Raw genomic sequence first — 23,309 nt, 5'->3', positions numbered from 1 at the left:
CCACTTCTTTATGTCTGAAACACAGGCTTCTAGCGAGGGCAATTTTGGGGCTTCACCATGTTTCATTGAAATGTACAGCTGTGTGTCGTCCGCATAGCAGTGAAATTTAACATTATGTTTTCGAATGACATCCCCAAGAGGTAAAATATATAGTGAAAACAATAGTGGTCCTAAAACGGAACCTTGAGGAACACCGAAATTTACAATTGATTTGTCAGAGGACAAACCATTCACAGAGACAAACTGATATCTTTCCGACAGATAAGATCTAAACCAGGCCAGAACTTGTCCATGTAGACCAATTTGGGTTTCCAATCTCTCCAAAAGAATGTGGTGATCGATGGTATCAAAAGCGGCACTAAGATCTAGGAGCACGAGGACAGATGCAGAGCCTCGGTCTGACGTCATTAAAAGGTCATTTACCACCTTCACAAGTGCAGTCTCAGTGCTATGATGGGGTCTAAAACCAGACTGAAGCGTTTCGTATACATTGTTTGTCTTCAGGAAGGCAGTGAGTTGCTGTGCAACAGCTTTTTCTAAAATTTTGGAGAGGAATGGAAGATTCGATATAGGCCGATAGTTTTTTATAATTTCTGGATCAAGATTCGGCTTTTTCAAGAGAGGCTTTATTACTGCCACTTTTAGTGAGCTTGGTACACATCCGGTGGATAGAGAGACGTTTATTATGTTCAACATAGGAGGGCCAAGCACAGGAAGCAGCTCTTTCAGTAGTTTAGTTGGAATAGGGTCCAGTATGCAGCTTGAGGGTTTGGAGGCCATGATTATTTTCATCATTGCGTCAAGAGATATAGTACTAAAACACTTTAGTATCTCCCTTGATCCTAGGTCCTGGCAGAGTTGTGCAGACTCAGGACAATGGAGCTTTGGAGGAATACCCAGATTTAAAGAGGAGTCTGTAATTTGCTTTCTAATGATCATGATCTTTTCCTCAAAGAAGTTCATTAATTTATTACTGCTGAAGTGAAAGCCATCCTCCATTTGCGAAGGCTGCTTTTTAGTTAGCTTTGCGACAGTATCAAAAAGAAATTTCGGATTGTTCTTATTTTCCTCAATTAAGTTGGAAAAATAGGATGATCGAGCAGCAGTAAGGGCTCTTCGATACTGCACGGTACTGTCTTTCCAAGCTAGTCGGAAGACTTCCAGTTTGGTGTGGCGCCATTTCCGTTCCAATTTTCTGGAAGCTTGCTTCAGAGCTCGTGTATTTTCTGTATACCAGGGAGCTAGTATCTTATGACAGATGTTTTTAGTTTTTAGGGGTGCAACTGCATCTAGGGTATTGCGCAAGGTTAAATTGAGTTCCTCGGTTAGGTGGTTAACTGATTTGGACATAAATATGTATTATTTCGAACAAAAACAACATTTATTGTGGAAGTAGCAGTCCTAGGAGTGCATTCTGACCAAGATCAGCAAAGGTAAGGGAATATTTCTAATACTAATTCTGAGTTTAGGTTGCCCCGAACTTGGCAGGTGTCTGTGTAGCTCTCTGTGATGGCTGAGCTATGTACTCAGAATATTGAAAAATGTGCTTTCGCCGTAAAGCTATTTTAAAATCTGACAAAGCGGTTGCATCCAGGAGTAGTCTATCTATAATTCTTTAAATAATTGTTATATATTGTCAACGTTTATGAGGAGTATTTTTGTAAATTGATGTGCACATTCACCGGGGGTTTTGGTGGGAATACATTTTCTGAACATCACGTGCCAATGTAAAATGCTGTTTTTGGATATAAATATGAACTTTATCGAACAAAACATACATGTATTGTGTAACATAAATGTCCTAGGAGTGTCATCTGATGAAGATCGTCAAAGGTTAGTGCTTCATTTAGCTGTGTTTTGGGTTTTATTGACACATGTCCTTGCTTGGAAAATGGCTGAGTGATTATTTTTGTCTATGTACTATCCTAACATAATCTAATGTTTTGCTTTCGCTGTAAAGCGTTTTTGAAAATCGGACAATGTGGTTACATCAAGGAGAAGTGTGTCTTTAAAATGGTATAAAATAGTTGTATGTTTGAGAAACTTGATTTATGACATGTTGTTTTTGAATTTGCTGCCCTGATATTTCACTGCCTGTGAGGTTTAAAGGTTAGCGTCCCACGTAGCCCATAGAAGTTAACTGACGACCAGGGTCAGCCTGCAGGCTCCCGGCCAAGTAAAGCCCCCGGCCTTCCCCCCTCTAACCCTGATGACGCTGGGCCAATTGTGCACCACCCTATGGGACTCCCGATCACGGCCAGTTGTGATACAGCACGGGATCAAACCCGGGTCTGTAGTGACACCTCAGACCACTACGCCACTCGGGAGGCCGATGAGTCTGAATTTTAACTGGGAACATGCATATGTATGGCATGCGCCAAGTTTATACATCTCAATATAACAGGTTAATCACAGGATTTGCTGTGATTAATCAAGGTTAATCTCAAATTCAGAATTTGCTCAAATTGAGCTGTAATTTAAGTTTTTTTTTATACAGAAAGCATTACAAGAATATTGACTTCTTGATTTTGTCCAAAGTAACGGTTAGTGAAATCAGGTAAATTGATAAAGCACACATTCTTTAACCTCAATGTCCTTGTTGGCGGGGTCAGTTTTAAGATTTAAGAACAACGACAAGCAGGTCTAAGCGGTAATGTGGTTGGTAATGGCATGGAATTTGAGAGTGGAAACACAAACAATCCAGACGTAATGCACATTGCCCATATGCTCATAGAACAAGAGAGGAGATATGCTTTATGTGCCAGTAACCCTTGTATTTAGAAACGTAAAAAAACTAATCGTGCATAGCCTCCCCTCCCCTCAATGAAGGCTGTTTATGTTTTGCATTTCTGAGGTGATAGCAATTTCTGAAGTAATAGTAGCCAAGCCTATCAATAAAGGCTTTGGCTCATGAGACTGCTCTGAAATTAATCTTAAAATCACCAAAGCTCCAAAGCGCTATTAAAAAGATCAAGTTTGTGAGCAGCAAAAGAGTGAACGGACATCTCTTTTTATCTATGTAGGCTTATATAAATTATTTTTGCCAGCTCCTGTTATTACCCCTTTCACATGTGTCCACCCAGCTAGCACATAACGTTCTGAGAACCGTTTGTTTCTTAGAGCATGGTTGTCCTATGGTTACTTTGCATACAACCTTCCCACAACTTTCTAGGCATGGTGCAGGATAGTTGCTTGGCTTTGGAACATTCTCAGCATGATAATTTTTTTTGGTTTTTCATTACTTTAACTGAACGTTTCAGAAAAGTTCAAAGATGGTTATATTTATTTCCATTTTGGTAATGTTCTCGGAACGTTATCCAACTGGTTTGACTTTGGGAATGTTTTCAAATAGTTCCAAGAATGTTAAGAAACAACCTTCTGTGGGAATTACAGTACTTCAGCATAACCACAAAAAAAACTTTAGTAATGTTCAAAGAACGTTCTAAGAACGTTATTTAAAAACATATACATCTGTTCTTCTCGGGATCAACTAAACTATCTCTATCAGCAATCTTGTTAAGTGTGTTCAGTTGTGTTGGCTGCACCCACTAATTGGCCACACCTGATCTATATGAGTTCTTGTTTCCTTTGAAACAGGATCTGTTTGAATATCCTATAATGAACAGCTTTGCATGAGTTCACAAAACACAGTATGCTAGCGCAATCTTGGTGGCGCAGTGGACTAATTCCATGGCTAGAGGACAGAAGATCATAGGTTTGACTCTCACCGATGCCATGCCACAATAAAAAAGTAATGTGTTTAAATTATTAATGCTTCAGCAAATTAATTTCCATGTGTCCTATCTGTGCTTTGAGTTCAAAATAGTTAACCCAAACTATGCTAGCAGTTTTACTAAAAGTCTAATTGAAACATGTTCTCAGAACGTTAATAAAACCTCCCAGGAAAATGTTCAAGGAACCATAATAAAACGTTCTCCGAATCTCCCTAAAATGTAACGTTTCTAGAACAGGTGCAAATATTTTCACAAACGTTTTGTTCCCAGAACCAAAAACGTACATTCCCACAACTTCCAGAGAACCAAATGTGCTAGCTGGGCATATGCCCATCATGAAACAAGAGATGAGATGATGCCGGTGACCCTCGTACTTAGAAACATTAAAGTTATTTTACTATAACAGTTGCTTGCTTTCCATTTCAACAGCAATACGTCATCGGGTGTCTTTTTTTAAATCCTGGCCTTGCAGTCAAGTAGCCTATTCCTAAAAATGGTTTAAATGTTCCATTTGTGATAAGTCCTTGAATTGAAAATATACTGTACATCCTAAAACATACACATATATGCCTACCTGCATAATTAATTGTACTTGTTCCAGTTCCAAGTATCCATCCCTTTTTCCAAAGAACGGCTCATCTGGTTATCAAATATGCGATCTTCCAAACTCATTTAAAATATTCAGTCCTATAGTTCAGTATCAACGATAGGCCTAGGCTATATGTTGCTCAATGACAACGTGCCTCACACATACAATACAATTTACGGAAGCCTAGTATTTTATATATATATTCGTTAAAGCCAATTACAACATTGTTGACTACCCATACTCCAAACATACAGTACGAGTCAAATATTTGGACACACCTACTAATTCAAGGGTTTTTCTTTATTTTTACTATTTTCTACATTGTAGAATAATTGTGAAGACATCAAAACTATGAAATTACACATATGGAATTATGTACTAAGCAAACAAATGTAACAGTTGCTAGCTAGATAGAGCTCACTAAGGACATTTTCAATTAGTGTATTTCGAAAGTGAGTTGTTGGCATGCACCGAGACGTTAGCGTTACAAGCTTACAACTGACTGGCTGTGGCTAATATTAGCATAGTTATTAAAAAAAAAAATCATGAAACTACAGTCTGGCACAGTGATTCCAGACCTGCTCTCTTAGTTGTACATAAAGGTTATGGGGAGGGCCGGTAGGGTAAGTAACTGATCTTGACACAGGTCTTGGTTGTGGTGGTCAGCTAGTGAAGAGGTCCCTACGTAACCACGTCACGTAGCCTAGTCTAGTCGTCACCCTACTGAATTTTAATCGTGGGACAGCCAAATAAAAAAAATTGATAAGAAAAGGCAATCGAGTTTGACATTTTTCAAGTCCAAAAATCCAGAGAAAGATGGTGAATGGAACCCAGAACGAGCCAGATAACTGTCAGTGACGGAGGAGTGGAGTGAGGGGCAAACTGTTCCTGATGGTGATGCCTTAGCTAGCAGCGCTGCTAATCTCACCAGGTCAACAACACCACCTCCACTAGCTAGTAGGCCTACTAGCAAGTCAGACTCAGCGGGAGAGGGAGACGGGGAGCTGGTGGGGAGGGGGGCAGTCCATCCACCAACGAAATGCTCGGAGCAGGTGCAATTTGCAGTTCAAGAACAAGCAAACGTATAACCCCTTGCTTGTCATGCAGAATTATAGGTAGGGCAATTGGGTCTAGAAATGACTGGAGGGATTAAACTGGCAAAAGAGTGGGTAGAATGTACAGTAAATTAACATCCTATGCATCAGACGTAAAAAAACAACGAGCCCTCATTTGGTGGCAGCAGGCCTTATACACAAGGCTAAAGAGGACACCCAGGTTAACACTCAAAATTAAGAGAAAATATATATATATTATTTTTTATACTATAGCCAGTCTTCAGAACAGCCTTAGAAGGAGGCTAAACATCATAACCACATGCCTGCTCATGGCTTTGAGCAAGAAGTTGACTCTCAGGAGTTAAATTGACTTTACATGGGGAGAGTCATTGGGGGAGGTTTATATTAGGACATTTTTTTTTTCTTTACCTTCACAGCAAAGAACAAGTTTGTAATCTGAATATGTGCTTCATATTATCACATAGGCAGGAGGCTTATATATTCTCATGTGTTCTGCTGTAGCCTACATTGATTTATTTTATTTCAAGTTATATTCCGATATTGTGATATTTGTTCTACTGTTACATTGATGTCTTGAAAATTACATAAAATGTGAGTCTTGTAAACCCACAGCTGAGTAGTGTGCATATGGCGGGTGTTCTGCAGTGTCGTTTAAAAATGTTGCTGTACATTGATGTCTAGAAAATTAGGTTATAAGGAATTCAAACTTGTGTAAGCCCCACAGCTATACTCAAGCATGTGGGCATACTGCAGTGAAGTCTAAAATGCTTTGAATGAATTAGCACCTTGGAGAGTGCTGACCGTTTCACCAACATAAATAGTAGACTATTTGGCTGTTATGTTGTGTTGGACACTTTTTTTTCCTCAATGTGTTCTGGTAACTCAGAGCTCAGACCCTGGATAAACCCCCCTCCCCCTCTCACGCCCATTATGTGTTCCGGATGGATACACTTTCTGGCTGTCGGCATGGTTGTTCATACCGTGAAACTGCAGGAGCAAACCAGCTGGGTACAGGAATATACATAATTTTTTACATGGTATTCTGATTGCATAGAGCGTTTGATTATTGAAATCAGCCTCAATTTAACTTCAGAGTTGCTTTGTTCTTTCTGAGTGCTAATCAGGCACATTTCCGGGGTACAGCTCTAGCCGGGGAAAGGTCACCAGAAATCAGGGATGTCTGGTCACCTTACCCGCCTACCCAAAACTCGTGGCTTGTTGGGAGAGTTGTCTGTCTGAAAACGACCCTCTCCACATTGGCCACGAAAATCCGACATGATTCCCAGACCTAGTGCCGTTGCCCTAGGTCTGGGATTTCACCATCATTCTAAAGCCCTAGTTATTTTTTATGAAGATTGATTTATTTAATGTGATTAGTGATTAATTTACGTCTGCCCCTCATTTTAAGATCAACGCTGTTACATGAACTGAACTCTTTTTAATAGTGAAACTATTCCCTTTATCCATTATTTTTTCAAAGGAAACAAAACATCTAATAGTCCAAATTCTAGTGTAAAAGCAGATCAGCTCATTCTACTTTTATATATCTATCTATAAAGGCATTTACAAAATAAATCCTCAAAATACTAGTTTGAATAAAAATCTAAATCCCCATACTTTGGCACGACTCCCATTGTTAGGGTGGAGACAAGACCATCTCATCATTAAATATAGTATCTCTGGTTAAGGAAGGATCACATAATTCCACCCAGGTCATCAGGAGGGCTAAGCTAATGGGCTTGTTTGACATTGCAGCCGACAGCGTATCCAACATTTCAGCCGACAGCGTAGCCGACTCGTTATTATTATTATTTGTAGATCAGTCAGTCACAATTTACCTATGATACATCACGGTTTTGATGCTCAAACATTCTATTGCTGCGGTTCAAACTCATTAAAGATATACCCTTGTCCACTTGCCCTCGCCTTATGCCCTTGGGGAACCCCCTCGCCATCTTGGTGGGCGGTCCAAATGATTAGCCAAGCAAGGGAAGTTTGCAACGTAAGCCCCTCAGCCCTCGTTTTTAGTCGGCTTTGCGAGTGTATTATTATGTTCACTCCGGGGCCTGAAACTCCCCATGAGTCAATTTGCAACGATTGTACATCCGCTAAGAAGTCAGCCAAAAATGTAAACCTCACCGTCAATATGGAGTCAACATACAAGTGTAAGTAAAAACGAAAATAAATAAATTAGAAATTGTGCTACTAATGCACATGACGGCACAAACACGTCTCATAAAAGTAATGATGTTTTTGTTTGGTTAGCTTTTGGAAATTGTAGAAATAAAACATTTTCCTTCTACAGAAGTTCTTGCTGGACAGGCTAATGTTATTTAGCTAATTCATTTGCTAGCTATCATACAGTAGGCGTATATTAATAATTATATATTTAATGTAAGTAGACATGCACTCATAATTGACTGCAGCACATTTAAAGCACCCACAAGCTACCGGTGGCTGAAAACAATCATCGCGGGATGAATGAGTGACGAATTTGCCTGCAAGTGTATACTTGTCAGACGTCATCAGAAGTGTCCACTTAATTTGAGGGCTGAGGGGATAGGGTGTCTTAAGTGTTTGGACTTTTAAGCCTATAACTGCAGGTGGCAGTAAATCTCCAACCTTGGCTTTATACAACACACGCCAGGTGGCAGTAAATCTCCAACCTTGGCTTTATACTTGTTCAAAACAACACACGCCAGGTGGCAGTAAGGATGCTTTCAGTTTGTTTACCAACTCATAGAAGTAGTAGAAGAAGAAAATTGACTACTTCAAAATGGACAATTGGAATTGGGCTTCCCGTGTGCTCACAGATGCCATGATGTGACAGATACATCATTTATTAACTTGGAAGGCATCTTGGCTGCGTAGATAACATTTTGATTTTGTAAACCAAACTTTCAAAAAATTCTACACATTTTTTCATTGAACTGAGAGAAGATTTTGCAGTTTTGAAGCAAATTTCAATAAATACTACACAGTTTGGCATGGAGCTAAGAGACAATTTTGCAGTTTTAAAGCTAATTTCCAGTAATTCTATGCATTTTGCTATGGCTAATGCTGTGTTCCTCTGCTCAAACATTAGAACAAAATCAATGGGCATGTTTCCTGAATACCCAGTTTTTGGAATGTTCTATTCTCCCTGACTGTCTAGCTTTTATTTGATTGTTAGTTCTCAGAGATGGTATTATTACAAAATATATAGTTAAATATATTTTCTGCATGCTTTCTATCTGGTTTTTCCATCCCATAAATGACCACTTAGATGACCCCGCCTAACAAGTTTCTACACAGACAAAACCCTGTAATGGGCTCCAATGTCCTCCGTATTAAAGAGAGAGTTCGAGTTTTTGGCAATGAAGCCATTTACACCACAAAAGTATGTGGACAGCTGCTCGTTGAATATCTCCTTCCATTTGACTACTTAAAAATGGCGGAAGCATGGTGGGAGCCCTCAATGGCGCTGCCGTTGCTACAATGGCTTTTTGGCCACTAGAGCTATCTATCATTCTCTATGGCTAGAACATAACTTTAGCACACAGGTGAAACAGGTATACCTTTATACAGATGGTCCCTCCCTATTAGAGCTCTGCTACCCAACCCTGCCAGACCCTGACACTATACATCAGGTTAGTGCCTGTTGTTTCATCAATAACCGGGGTACGGGCAGGGCATCACTAAATTGATCAGTAACATTTTGAAGCCGAGCCATTTGCTCGTGCTCTGCTGCGCAGTACAGTCATGTCTGACTAAGATCATAACATGGTGTCAGAAGTGCTTCAACACTGTCAGAGTCAACAGGAGAGATTATTTCACAGAGGATAACAACACTCCTTGAGTTGTCGGCGTTTACAGCGACAAAGAGTAGCTAGCTAACAGTTAACTGCTCTCCTAAGTCTCGTCATTGAGCAGCCCAAGACAAAGCCATTGATATGCATACTCACCTCGTTATGCATCAGGACGGAATTCCGTTGGCCGTACATCATTTTCACGCAGTCTTGGTCCGCTACTGGTTGGACAATGTCAGACACGACGACCACAAATGCCAGAAAGATAAATGTAATTTAATGTATAAAATGTCAACTGACTTAATAATAATAAACTTTATTTGTATAGCGCTTTTCAATACAAGTATTAAAGGGCTTCACATCATAATAACTGTAAAACCTTTTCACAGATCAGGGGATGCTAACATGTCGCTGTTAGGGTGGGCACCAACAACACGCTCAGTTGTCTAGAACATCATTCTTTTGTTGTGGCAGTTCTTAGAGATGAGGAAGACTCGAGCTTAAATGTAGTTAACTCTTGAGTCTTTAAAACTCTAGAGTCGTTGTCATCACCTCAGCGGGAGTCTAATTAGCGTAATAAAAAAATCCCGATCAAAATCTGTCTGTTTAAGCTATAGAAATCTGTCTGTTTAAGCTATAGAAATCTGTCTGTTTAAGCTATAGAAATCTGTCTGTTTAAGCTATAGAAATCTGGGTTTTGCATGGGCTGCATCTCAAGGGTTCTCCCTGACCTCTGCCTTGTTCTTGATGACAGAGGAGAAGCGGACCAGTTTAATCTCCTTGGTATCCTGTCCTCTAGCGTCGTCCCACACGTATTCAGGTGACAGCAGCTTGGTGGGCTTATTCTTCACCAGGTACCAGTTCAGGTGACTCTCCTCCTGCCACACAGCCTCAACACCCATGGACTTATCCACCTGGGGGGGTGGAGAGGAAGAGGAAGAGGGGGGTGGGGACAGAGGAGTGAGATAGGGGGAGAGAGTGAGTGACTGCGTGCCTGCCTGCCTGCGTGCGTGCGTGTCGGAATGCCTTTCTGTCTGCATAACTGTCTGTCAGGTGTGAGTGAGCGTTTGCCTGCCTGCGTGCTTGCCTGCGTGCGTGAGTGCGGGCCTACCTCCAGGTGCTCCCTGCACGTCTTGGTCAGCCTGTGAACATCCTCCAGCGCTCCTCCGAATATGTTGGCCTGGTAGTAGAAGTCTCCCTGGTCCTGGGGTACAGATGCTGTGGAGACAGTCCGCCGCTCGTAGGGGTACTGGCTACGGGGGTACATGTAGAACCTGCAAGACAATTTTATTTAACCCGGAACATACCCTAACTAAGGTCAGGGTAACACTTTATTTAGATAGTTTGTAGAGCACCTACGAATGTAACATTTCAACTAATTATATACTAGCCCTAACTCTGAACTTAATCCTTACTCTCACCCTAAACATAACCCTAGCCTCAACCCTTGCTTAGCAACAGATTTTTTGATGGTCATACTATCTGTAGAGTATCAACAGATGGAAAATCTTGTTGCCACTCCTTGTCACATTTTTTGGCCTTTTCCAGACAAAGAATAGATTTCAACTGCCTCTGAGCGATGAGCCCAGCCTAGGAGACTGTATATTAAACGGGACAGTCTAGCGAATTCAGCAATTGTGGTTATATCTAGCTGTGAAATTATAGGCCGGATTTAGAGCTCTCAACATGAAAAAAATCTGAAATAATTTAGTAGAATTGAAACACAACCACTTTCTCATGGTCACAGAAAGCTGAAGTTGTCACGAGTCTGCAGACATTCAAATGGTGCTTCTGCGTCGCTCAGAGGACTCTTGGTAGAAAATGCCGTCAGTTATATGAAATGGGGACTAATTTGTACTGTCACCAAATATGATCATATTTGTTTTACAGTTATAAGAAAAGTGAAACCTTAGTAAGTCGTTTATTATTTGATTGTTACTATAATTAGAAAGCATTTCAGTAATTTCAAGCCCCATTTCCCCACTTTTGTTTTATAGAGAGAAAATCAAACTCAGCAACAACAAAAAAACATCCTCTCACTGTCAACTGTGTTTATTTTCAGCAAACTTAACATGTGTAAATATTTGTATGGACATAAGATTCGACAACTGAGACAAACTGAACAAGTTCCACAGACATGTGTAACGGCCGTCGTCGCAATGAGATCAAGGTGCAGCGGAGGATGTGTTCATCATAAAGGATTTTAATAAACGAATGAACACTACAAACAAAACACGACAAGAAACGACAGCCAAACAGTCCTGTCAGGATTAACACAAACCTAGACAGAAAATAATCACCCACAAACCCCAAAGGAAAAACAGGCTACCTATGTATGACTCTCAAATCAGCAACAACGATCTACAGCTGTTCCTGATTGAGAGCTACACACGGCCAAACCAAAGAAACAAACCAACATAGAAAAATAAACATAGAACGCCCACCCATGTAACACCCTGGCCTAACCAAAATAGAGACCAAAAAAACCCTCTCTATGGCCAGGGCGTTACACCATGTGACTAACAGAAATAGAATAATGTGTCCCTGAATAAAGGGGGGGTGGGGGGGGGGGGTTAAAATCAAAAGTAACAGTCAATATCTGGTGTGGCCAACAGCTGCATTAAGTACTGCAGTGCATCTCCTCCTCATGGACTGCACCAGATTTTCCAGTTCTTGCTGTGAGATGTAACCCCACTCTTCCACCAAGGCACCTACAAGTTCCCGGACATTTCTGTGGGGAATGGCCCTAGCCCTCACCCTCCGATCCAACAGGTCCCAGACGTGCTCAATGGGATTGAGATCCGGGCTCTTCGCTGGCCATGGCAGAACACGGACATTCCTGTCTTGCAGGAAATCACACACAGAACGAGCAGTATGGCTGGTGGCATTGTCTTGTTGGAGGGTCATGTCAGGATGATCCTGCAGGAAGGGTACCACATGAAGGAGGAGGATGTCTTCCCTGTAATGCACAGAGTTGAGATTGCAGGAAATGACAAAAAGCTCAGTCAGATGATGCTGCAACACACCAAACTAGACCATGATGGACCCTCCACCTCCAAATCGATCCCACTCCAGAGTACAGGCCTCTGTGTAATACTCATTCCTTCGACGATAAACGCGAATCCGACCATCACCCCTGGTGAGACAAAACCACGACTCGTCAGTGAAAAGCACTTTTTGCCAGTCCTGTCTGGTCCAGCGACAGTGAGTTTGTGCCCGGATGTACCGATCCTGTGCAGGTGTTGTTACACGTGGTCTGCCACTGCGAGGACGATCAGCTGTCCGTCCTGTCTCCCTGTAGCGCTGTCTTAGGCGTCTCACAGTACGGACATTGCAATTTATTGCCCTGGCCACATCTGCAGTCCTCATGCCTCCTTGCAGGATGCCTAAGGCAGGTTCACGCAGATGAGCAGGGACCCTGGGCATCTTTCTTTTGGTGTTTTCAGAGTCAGTAGAAAGGCCTCTTTAGTGTCCTAAGTTTTCATAACTGTGACCTTAATTACCTTCCGTCTGTAAGCTGTTAGTGTCTTAATGACCGTTCCACAGGTGCATGTTCATTAATTGTTTATGGTTCATTGAAGCATGGGACACAGAATTTAAACCCTTTACAATGAAGATCTGTGAAGTTATTTGGATTTTTACGAATTAGCAAAAAAAGAAACATCCCTTTTTCAGGATGAGTTTATATATTTTATTTTAATATTTTTCATAATATTTGTATTACGCAATTTATAATTATGTTTACCAGAAAGGTGAGTTCCAGACCTTTCTAGAACTATGCAGCATTACTAGTTATTGTTTACGGCCATCTTATGAAAAACAGTTACTTTTGGGGATGTCCATTTAGGCGTAAATCTACATTTTGCCACGTTCAAGTTAAACGACAAGTTTTATTTTTTATAACCAATTAAAAAATACACTACATGACCAAACGTACGTGGACACCTGCTTTATCGAACATCTCATTCCAAAATCGTGGGCATTAATATGCAGTTGCTCCCCCCTTAACAGCCTCCACTCTTCTGGGAAGGCTTTCCACTAGATTTTGGAACATTGTTATGAGGACTTGCTTCCATTCAGCCACAAGAGCATTCGTGAGGTCGGGTACTGATGTTAGGCGATTAGTCCTGGCTGGCAGTCGGCATTCCAATTCATCCCAAAGGCGTTCCATGGGGTTGAGGTCAGGGGTCTGTGCAGGCCAGTCAAGTTCTTCCACACCGATCTCGACAAACCATTTCATTATGGACCTCGCTTTGTGTCGGACTGCCAGATGGTGACGTGTGATTCATCACTCTAGAGAACGCGTTTCCACTGATCCAGAGTCCAATGGCGGCGAGCTTTACACCTCTCGAGCTGACACTTGGCATTGCGCATGGTGATCTTAGGCTTGTGTGTGGCTGCACGGCCATTGGAAACCCATTTCGTGAAGCTCCCGAAGAACAGTTCTTGTGCTGATGTTGCTTCCAGAGGCAGTTTGGAACTCGGTAGTGAGTGTTGTAACCGAGGACAAACGATTTAAACGCGCTACGCGCTTCAGCACTCGGCTGTCCCATTCTGTGAGCTTGTGTGACCTACCACTTTGCGGCTGAGCCGTTGTTGTTCCTAGACATTTCCACTTAACAATAACAGCATTTACAGTTGACTGGGGCAGTTCTAGTAGGGCAGATATTTGACAAACTGACTTGTTGGAAAGGTGGCATCCTTTGACGGTGCCACGTTGAAAGTCACTGAGCTCTTCAGTAAGGCCATTCTACTGCCAATGTTGTCTATGGAGATTGCATGGCTGTGTGCTCTATTTTATACACCTGTCAGCAACAAGTGTGGCTGAAATAGCCGAATCCAATGATTTGAAGGGGTGTCCACATACTTTTGTATATACAGTGCATTCGGAAATTATTCAGACCCCTTCCCTTTTTCCACATTTTGTTACATTACAGCCTTATTCTAAAATTGATTAAATATTTGTTTCCCCTTTGAGTAGCTATTACGTGTTTAAGTAAGTATTAACAGGTGTGGACGCTGGCCCTTTAAGTAAGTAGGTAAGTAAGTTTTACCAGGGGTGGATGCTGGCCCTTTAAAGTAAGTAAGTTAATAAGTAAGTAAGCATTACCAGGGGTGGATGGCGGCCACCAGTCTCCCCAGCGCCTCGGACCCCACACGGCCATGGAACCTCATGTCTACATCCAGGCAGAAGATGTAGTGCGCCTCCCGGTGGATGTGATCCTCAATGGCAGTCTGCTCACAAATAGATGGTTGGTGGATGTTCAGTAGAACTTCAATCAATCAATCAATCAAAGTTGATTGTCCTCAGATGTAAATTTTGTTTGCAGGCAGGGTTAAAATGATAAATACACAGTCCATACAATCTACTGTCAACAACATTTAAACTAACTAGTATGCACTAGTAGGCATATCCTCTTAACTGTAACTCTACAAAGCTGTTGCCTATTATCAACAGTTGATATTTTATTGATAGTTGGGACATCTGTAGGGAGCTACTACTACTACTACTACTACTATGACATTTTCACATTTAGTCATTTAAATGCCTAGTTAAATAAAGGTTACATTTTTTATTAAAATAAAATTTAGCAGATGCTCTTATCCAGAGCGACTTACAGGAGCAATTAGGGTTAAGTGCCTTGCTCAAGGGCACAGACAGATTTTTCATGTAGTCGGCTTGGGGAGTCAAACCAGTGACCTTTCAGTTACTGGCCCAACGCTCTTAAACGCTAGGCTACCTGCCGCCCTACTACCACTACTACTACTACTAATAATAATAATAATCTAATAATATGAATAGTTCATGAAAAATAAACTAAAATAACTCATAATGTAGCAATAATATGAATAAAGTGTGACCTGGATGAGCTCCATGCGGCGGAGGGATATCTCCTGCCAGCGGTCGAACTTCGGCACCCTTACGATGCTGAGCAGCCTGCCGACACCAAGAGTCACGTTGCTAGGCACATCGCCGGGCAGGTCGGTGAACACGTAGTAGTGCACATCCAGCCCCACCTGGAATGACATTTCAATTAAATTGGATGGAATTTGTAATGAATTGTGTTACTTTTAAATGTAATAACATTTAATTTAATCTGGACCAATGAATAACATCACACAGGCAGGAGGATTTAATCCTAAATCATCACTCCTACAGCAGTCTTTATAAATATGGGTCCAGATTTACTCCTTTTAAAACTGTCTTCTAAATGATACACACACACACGTTCAAAAGTTTGTGGTCACTTAGAAATGTCCTTGTTTTTGAAAGAAAAGCAAGTTTTTGTCCATTAAAATAACATCAAATTGATCAGAAATACAGTGTGGACATTGTTAATGTTGTAAATGACTATTGTTGCTGGAAACGGCAGATTTTCCTTATGGAATATCTACATAGGCGTACAGAGGCCCATTATCAGCAACCATCACGTCTGTGTTCCAATGGCACGTTGTGTTAGCTAATCCAAGTTTATCATTTTAAAAGGCTAATTGGTCATTAGAAAACCCTTTTGCAATTATGTTAGCACAGCTGACACTGTTGTGGTGATTAAAGAAGCAATAAATCTGTCCTTCTTTAGACTAGTTGACTAACAGCGCAAACTGGCTCTAACCTGAATAGAAAGTGGGAGGCCCCAGTGCACAACTGAGCAAGAGGACAAGTACATTAGTGTCTAGTTTGAGAACAAGATGCCTCACAAGTCCTCAACTTGCAGCTTCATTAAATAGTACCCGCAAAACACCAGTCTCAAAGTCAACTTGCGACTCCGGGATGCTGGCCTTCTAGGCAGAGTTGCTCTGTCCAGTGACTGTGTTCTTTTGCCCGTCTTTCTTTTTATTGGCCAGTCTGAGATATGGCTTTTTCTTTGCAACTCTGCTGTTTTGTGAAGGGAGTAGTACACAGCGTTGTACGAGATCTTCAGTCTCTTGGCAATTTCTCGCATGGAATAGCTTTCATTTCTCAGAACAAGAATAGACTGACGAGTTTCAGAAAAAAAGGCCTTTGTTTCTGGCCATTTTGAGCCTGTAATCTAACCCAGAAATGCTGATGCTCCAGATACTCAACTAGTACGAGGATAGTGAGAGGACATCAGTCTGGAGAAAGCTATAAAATCATCTCAAAAAGATTTGAGTGCCATCATTCCAATGTGAGGCAAATCATTTACAAATGGAATGCATTTAACATGACAGTAACTCGGCCTAGAAGTGGACGCCCTTCCAAAATATCCCCAAGTGCCACAAGAACAATAATAAATCAGGTAAAAGCCAACCCAAACATAACATCTCCCTTGCTGCATCTCAGATAACTGTGCATGGTTCAACAATAAGAAGAACACTGAATCGAAATGCCATTCATGGGAGTGTTGCTAGGAAGAAGCCTCTGCTTTCAAAAAATAACCAAACTGCCCGTCTTAACTTTGCCAGAGACCACCTCGACAAACCTGAAGGTTTCTGAAAGTCCATTCTCTGGACTGATGAGTCCAAAATTGACCTTTTTGGTCACAATCAACACCACTATGTTTGGCGAAAACCCAACACTGCCTACCACCAAAAGAACCTTATCCCAACAGTCAAGCATTTACTTGGAATGTCTTTATTACGAATTGGGGATTAGATAAGGATTTTATGTTTATTTTAATATTTTATAGCTAAATAATGACCAGCCTTGTAGGGTTCACATACTTTCAAGCAGCACTGTGTGTGTGTAATATATATATATATATATATATATATATATATATATATATATATTACACACACACACACACACACACACATTATTGTTATCCCTGGACCTTCTTTATATTATACCAGTCAATCCATTTGATAGATAGTTCTGGATTCTCACCATGAAGTGCTTCTCAGCTGACTCTAAGAAGTCACGGAGAAAACGAGTGTATCTGTAAGGAAGAATAGAGATGAAAAACATATACAGAACCAGTCAAAGGTTTGGACACACCTACTCATTCAATGGTTTTTCTTTATTTTTACTATTTTCTACATTGTAGAATAATAATGAAGACATCCAAACTATGAAATAACACATATGTAATCATGTAGTAACCAAAAACATTCCCAGGACATAGACATATCTGATATTGGCAGAAAGCTTAAATTCTTGTTAATCTAACTGCACTGTCCAATATACAGTAGCTATAACAGTGAAATAAAACCATGCTATTGTTTGAGGAAAGTGCACAGTTATGAACTTGAAAAGTTATTAATAAACCAATTAGGTACATTTGGGCAGTCTTGATACAACAGTGTGAACAGAAATGCAATGGTTCATTAGGTCAGTCTAAAGCGTTGCCCATACATTGCTGCCATCTAGTGACCCAAATCTAAATTGTGCCTGGGCTGGAAGATGGTACAAAAACAATTACAAAAAAACGCATGTTTTTTTCTTTGTATTATCTTTTACCAGATCTAATGGTGTTATATTGTCCTACATTCACTTCACATTTCCACAAACTTCAAAGTGTTTCCTTTCAAATGGTATCAAGAAAATGCATATCCTTGCTTCAGGTCCTGAGCTACAGGCAGTTAGATTTGGATATGTCAATTTAGGTGAAAATTGAAAAAAGGGACGATCCTTAGACATGAAGGTCAGTCAATCCGGAAAATGTCAAGAACTTTGAAAGTTTCTTCAAGTGCAGTCACAAAAACCATCAAACACCATGATGAAACTGGCTCTGTTGAGGACTGCCACAGGAAAGGAAGACCCAGAGTTATCTCTGCTGCAGAGGATAAGTTCATTAGAGTTACCAGCCTCAGAAATCGCAGCCAAAATAAATGTTTCACAGAGTTCAAGAAACAGACACATCTCAACATCAACTGTTCAGAGGAGACTGCGTGAATCAGGCCTTCATGGTCGAATTGCTGCAAGGAAACCACTACTAAAGGATACCAATAAGAAAAAGAGACTTGCTTGGGCCAAGAAACACGAGCAATGGACATTAGACCGGTGGAAATCTGCCCTTTGGTCTTATGAGTCCAAACTTTAGGTTTTTGGTTCTAACCGCCATGTCTTCGTGAGATGCAGAGTAGGTGAAGGAATGATCTCCGCATGTGTGGTTCCCAACGTGAAGCATGGAGGAGGAGGGGTGATGGTGTGGGGGTGCTTGCTGGTGACACTGTCAGTGATTTATTTAGAATTCAAGGCACACTTAACCAGCATGGCTACCACAGCATTCCGCAACGATACGCCATCCCATCTGGTTTGCGCTTACTGGGACGGTTATTTGTTTTTCAACAGGACAATGATCCAACACACTTCCAGGCTGTGTAAGGGCTATTTGACCGAGAAGGAGAGTGATGGAGTGCTGCATCAGATGACCTGGCCTCCACAATCACCTGACCTCAACCCAATTGAGATGGTTTGGGATGAGTTGGACCACAGAGTGAAGGAAAAGCAGCCAACGAGTGCTCAGCATATGTGGGAACTCCTTCAAGACTGTTGGAAAAGCATTCCTCATGAAGCGGTCATCAAGGCAAAGGGTGGCTACTTTGAAGAATGTAAAATATTAAATATATTTTGATTTGTTTAACACTTTTTTTTGTTTCCACATGTGTTATTTCATAGTTTTGATGTCGTCACTATTATTCTACAATGTAGAAAATAGTACAAATAAAGAAAAACCCTTGAATGAGTAAGTGTGTCCAAACTTTTGACTGGTACATCTATGTGAAATGATTAAAGTTACTACATCTTCAATGATGGATAAAAAAAATAGACATGGAGAAAACAAGAAGGTGAAACATTCAGGTTGTAAATAATGAATAATGTGAAACGTTCAGGTAGGACAAGCAAGTGTGCCTGCAGGGGGAAATGTATGTAAAAGACACAGCTAGAGACAGACTGCATGCTTGTGACATGAGATGGCCTTATTCAGAAATATGAAGTCCATGTAGAGTTATAGTGCGTGTCCCAAACATTAACCTATTCTCTATATAGGACTCGGGTCAAAAGTAGAGCACTGCATAGGGAATAAGATGCCAGTTGACAAACAACCCCACTTACGAACGGTTTGAATAATGCAGACAGGCAACATAAAATGAGGTTATGATGAAGATAACATCAACCAAAGATATTAACACATGAGGTGAATGCATGTGGATAGGTGCATGCTTGTGTTAGTGGCAGCAGTCTTGACATTTCTTGTAGGTGATACATACACACATAGGAAGTGATGTAACCATTGCCTTGGCAACAGGTTTCTACACATGGAATCTGTAACTTACTTCCCTACAGCAAACACAGTGGTAGCGATGGTGAGGTTGTGGGACCTGAAGGCCTCGTCTATGACCAGGGGATCGAAGGTCCCCTCCCAGACTATAGGAGCCAGCCATGGGGTTACAGTCAGCACATCAGTCCTCCTGAATAGTAGTAATAATAATAACAACAGTAATAATAATAATTAGAAAATTAAATTTCCTGAAGAAAATATGAGTGCTTACTAGCTTGTTTTAAAGTATTTATGGTTTTGCAGTAAGTTATAGTAGTGGTTGCGACTGCAATAGAAATGGTTGTGACTGGTTATAGTTGAAAAAATAGGTAAATAAAAACATTAATTGAATGATTGATTGGTTGGTTGATAAGAAATTATAGCCTGAACATGTGAAAGTTGGTTTGGTGTCTAGCTTCCCAGTTCGAGAGTGACAATTATTGTTGGTGGGTTTATATGCTAATTTACGCACATTTAAATAGTTATAATTATAACGTTTTGAAAATGTTTGTAGTTGAAATGGCAGCTAAAATAGCATTGAATCCATGAAATTGCATGATAATTTATGAAAATGTACATTGTTTATAGTATTTAAAGGTTAGGATAGCCTGGACGTTTTAAAGTTGGTCTTGTAGCTTAAATGGCCAAGGAGCAGGACCATTTTGAATAGCTACCACTGTATTCACATGGCTGTTATTCAAACCTATGTTAATTGATGTACATTTTAAATGGTCATAGTTGAAAAGGTATAGATAAATGGAACGCTTGAACAGTTCAAGAGTTACTGTTACTGTTAGTGGGTTATTGAATGGAAATTTGAAGTTTGTTTGGAGCTTTTGGAGGTAGAAAAACCTCATGCTTGATGCTTAGGTGGAGACTGGTTGAGCAGCTCAGATTGTATGGACAAAAACAAATTACCAGTTTCCCAGCTTCAGACAATAACACATTCTTGACCAGGTACGGATGTCGCATTATCAAGGACCTCAGCCACCCGAGCCACAGCCTGTTCACCCCGCTATCATCCAGAAGGCGAGGTCAGTACAGATGCATCAAAGCTGGGACTGAGAAACTGAAAAACAGCTTCTATGGCAAGGCTGTTAAACTGTTAAACAGCCATCACTAGTCGGCATCCATCCAGTACCCTGCCCTGAACTTAGTTACTGTCACTAGCCGGCTACCACCCGGTTAGTAAACCCTGCACCTTAGAACAGGGTTCCCCAACTCGTGGCCCACGGGCCGAATTTGGCCAGCAGGTTCTCTAACAAAAATAAATAAATCAATATATTATTTTACTTTCATTGTTGGACATAAAATACCGTAAAAAAAGAACTGGAAATCAGCGCCAAGTGATTTTAATTTAAGAAATCTGATCCCAGGTATTCCCATGCATAATAGAGCAACACATGATTGTATACAAATGTAAGCAAGGTTTGAAATGATTGTGTTTTAGTCAAACATGATATCTGCTTGGGCTTCTTGCGGTCAATTTGCAGTCTACAAATTATTTGTTCCAAAAAAATCTACACACCATAACGTTTTTGCTTTGTTTTCTTTTTTTAAATGTTTGCAAATTGTATAAAAAAAATATAAAACAGAAATATGTAATTTACATAAATATTCAGACCCTTGGCTATAAGACTTGAAATTGAGCTCAGGTGCATCCTGTTTCCATTGATCATGCTTGAGATGTTTCTACAACTTGATTGGAGTCCGACTGTGGTAAATTCAATTGCTTGGATATGATTTGGAAAGGCACACACCTGTCTATATACGGTCCAACAGTTGACAGTGCATGCCAGAGCAGAAACCAAGAAATGAGGTCGAAGGAATTGTCCGTAGAGCTCCAAGAAAGAATTGTGTAAAAAGGCACAGATCTGGGGAAGGGTACCAAAAAATGTCTGCAGCATTGAAGGTTCCGAAGAACACAATGGCCTCCATCATTCTTAAATGGAAGAAGTTTGGAACCACCAAGACTCTTCCTAGAGCTGGCCGCCCGGGCAAACTGAGTAATCGGAGGAGAAGGGCCTTGGTTAGGACTCTCAGACCATGAGAAACAAGATTCTCTGGTCTGATGAAGCCAAGATGGAACTCTTTGGCCTGAATGCCAAGTGTCACATCTGGAGGAAACCAGGTACCGCTCATCACCTGGCCAATACCATCCCTACGGTGAAGCATGGTGGTGGCAGCATCATGCTGTGGGGATGTTTTTCAGCAGCAGGGACTGGGAGACTAGTCAGGATCAAGAGAAAGATGAATGCTGAAGTACAGAGATCCTTGATGAAAACCTGCTCCAGAGCACTCAGGACCTCAGACTGGGGCTCACCTTTCAACAGGACACGACCCTATTTTACTTTTATTTAACTAGGCAAGTCAGTTAGGAACAAATTCTTATTTACAATGACAGCCTAGGAACAGTGGGTTAATTGCCTTGTTCAGGGGCAGAATGACAGATTTTTACCTTGTCTGCTCTGGGATTCGATCTAGCAACCTTTCGGTTACTGGCCCTCTAACCACTAGGCTACCTGCCGCCCCCATAGCCAAGACAACGCAGGAGTGGCTTCGGGATGAGTCTCTGAATGTCCTTGAGTGGCCCAGCCAGAGCCCGGACTTGAACCCGATCGAACATCTCTGGAGAGACCTGAAAATAGCTGTGCAGCGACGCTCCCCATCCAACCTGACAGATCTTGAGAGGATATGCAGAGAAGAATGGGAGAAACTCCCCAAAAACAGGTGTGCCAAGCTTGTAGCGTCATACCCAAGAAGACTCGAGGCTGTAATCATTGCCAAAGGTGCTTCAATAAAGTACTGAGTAAAGGGTCTGAATGCTTATGTAAATCTTATACACTACTCAAAAAAATAAAGGGAACACTAAAATAACACATCCTAGATCTGAATGAATGAAATAATCTTATTAAATACTTTTTTCTTTACATAGTTGAATGTGCTGACAACAAAATCACACAAAAAGAATCAATGGAAATCCAATTTATCAACCCATGGAGGTCTGGATTTGGAGTCACACTCAAAATTAAAGTGGAAAACCACACTACAAGCTGATCCAACTTTGATGTAATGTCCTTAAAACAAGTCAAAATGAGGCTCAGTAGTGTGTGTGGCCTCCACGTGCCTGTATGACCTCCCTACAACGCCTGGGCATGCTCCTGATGAGGTGGCGGATGGTCTCCTGAGGGATCTCCTCCCAGACCTGGACTAAAGCATCCGCCAACTCCTGGACAGTCTGTGGTGCAACGTGGCGTTGGTGGATGGAGCGAGACATGATGTCCCAGATGTGCTCAATTGGATTCAGGTCTGGGGTACGGGCGGCCAGTCCATAGCATCAATGCCTTCCTCTTGCAGGAACTGCTGACACACTCCAGCCACATGAGGTCTAGCATTGTCTTGCATTAGGAGGAACCCAGGGCCAACCGCACCAGCATATGGTCTCACAAGGGGTCGGAGGATCTCATCTCGGTACCTAATGGCAGTCAGGCTACCTCTGGCGAGCACATGGAGGGCTGTGCGGACCCCCAAAGAAATGCCACCCCACACCATGACTGACCCACCGCCAAACCGGTCATGCTGGAGGATGTTGCAGGCAGCAGAACGTTCTCCACGGCGTCTCCAGACTCTGTCACGTCTGTCACATGTGCTCAGTGTGAACCTGCTTTCATCTGTGAAGAGCACAGGGCGCCAGTGGCGAATTTGCCAATCTTGGTGTTCTCTGGCAAATGCCAAACGTCCTGCACGGTGTTGGGCTGTAAGCACAACCCCCACCTGTGGACGTCGGGCCCTCATACCACCCTCATGGAGTCTGTTTCTGACCGTTTGAGCAGACACATGCACATTTGTGGCCTGCTGGACGTCATTTTGCAGGGCTCTGGCAGTGCTCCTCCTTA

General features: G+C 41.5%; 1 protein-coding gene across 3 annotated transcripts in view; it reads right to left on the bottom strand.

Annotated features, from left to right (window-relative positions):
- Positions 1-9,488: 9,488 nt before the first annotated feature.
- LOC106593431 (globoside alpha-1,3-N-acetylgalactosaminyltransferase 1) overlaps positions 9,489-23,309 on the bottom strand; it is an 83,632-nt gene continuing 69,811 nt past the window's right edge. For all 3 annotated transcript variants that reach the window (XM_082958298.1, XM_045690178.2, XM_082958297.1), the window contains 6 exons: positions 19,430-19,564; positions 17,037-17,088; positions 15,050-15,205; positions 14,298-14,422; positions 10,299-10,461; positions 9,489-10,101 (listed from right to left, as the gene is read on the bottom strand). In XM_082958298.1, the coding sequence (XP_082814424.1) occupies positions 9,901-10,101; positions 10,299-10,461; positions 14,298-14,422; positions 15,050-15,205; positions 17,037-17,088; positions 19,430-19,564 (832 nt within the window). In that variant the 3' untranslated portion in view covers positions 9,489-9,900. The remainder of the gene's footprint in view (positions 10,102-10,298; positions 10,462-14,297; positions 14,423-15,049; positions 15,206-17,036; positions 17,089-19,429; positions 19,565-23,309) is intronic.

Source organism: Salmo salar, chromosome 11 (genome assembly GCF_965601325.2).
Source record: "Salmo salar chromosome 11, fSalSal1, whole genome shotgun sequence".
NCBI classification, from domain to species: domain Eukaryota; kingdom Metazoa; phylum Chordata; class Actinopteri; order Salmoniformes; family Salmonidae; genus Salmo; species Salmo salar.
Note: the sequence above shows the minus strand (reverse complement) of the source record. Positions and strands in the feature narration are given on the sequence as shown.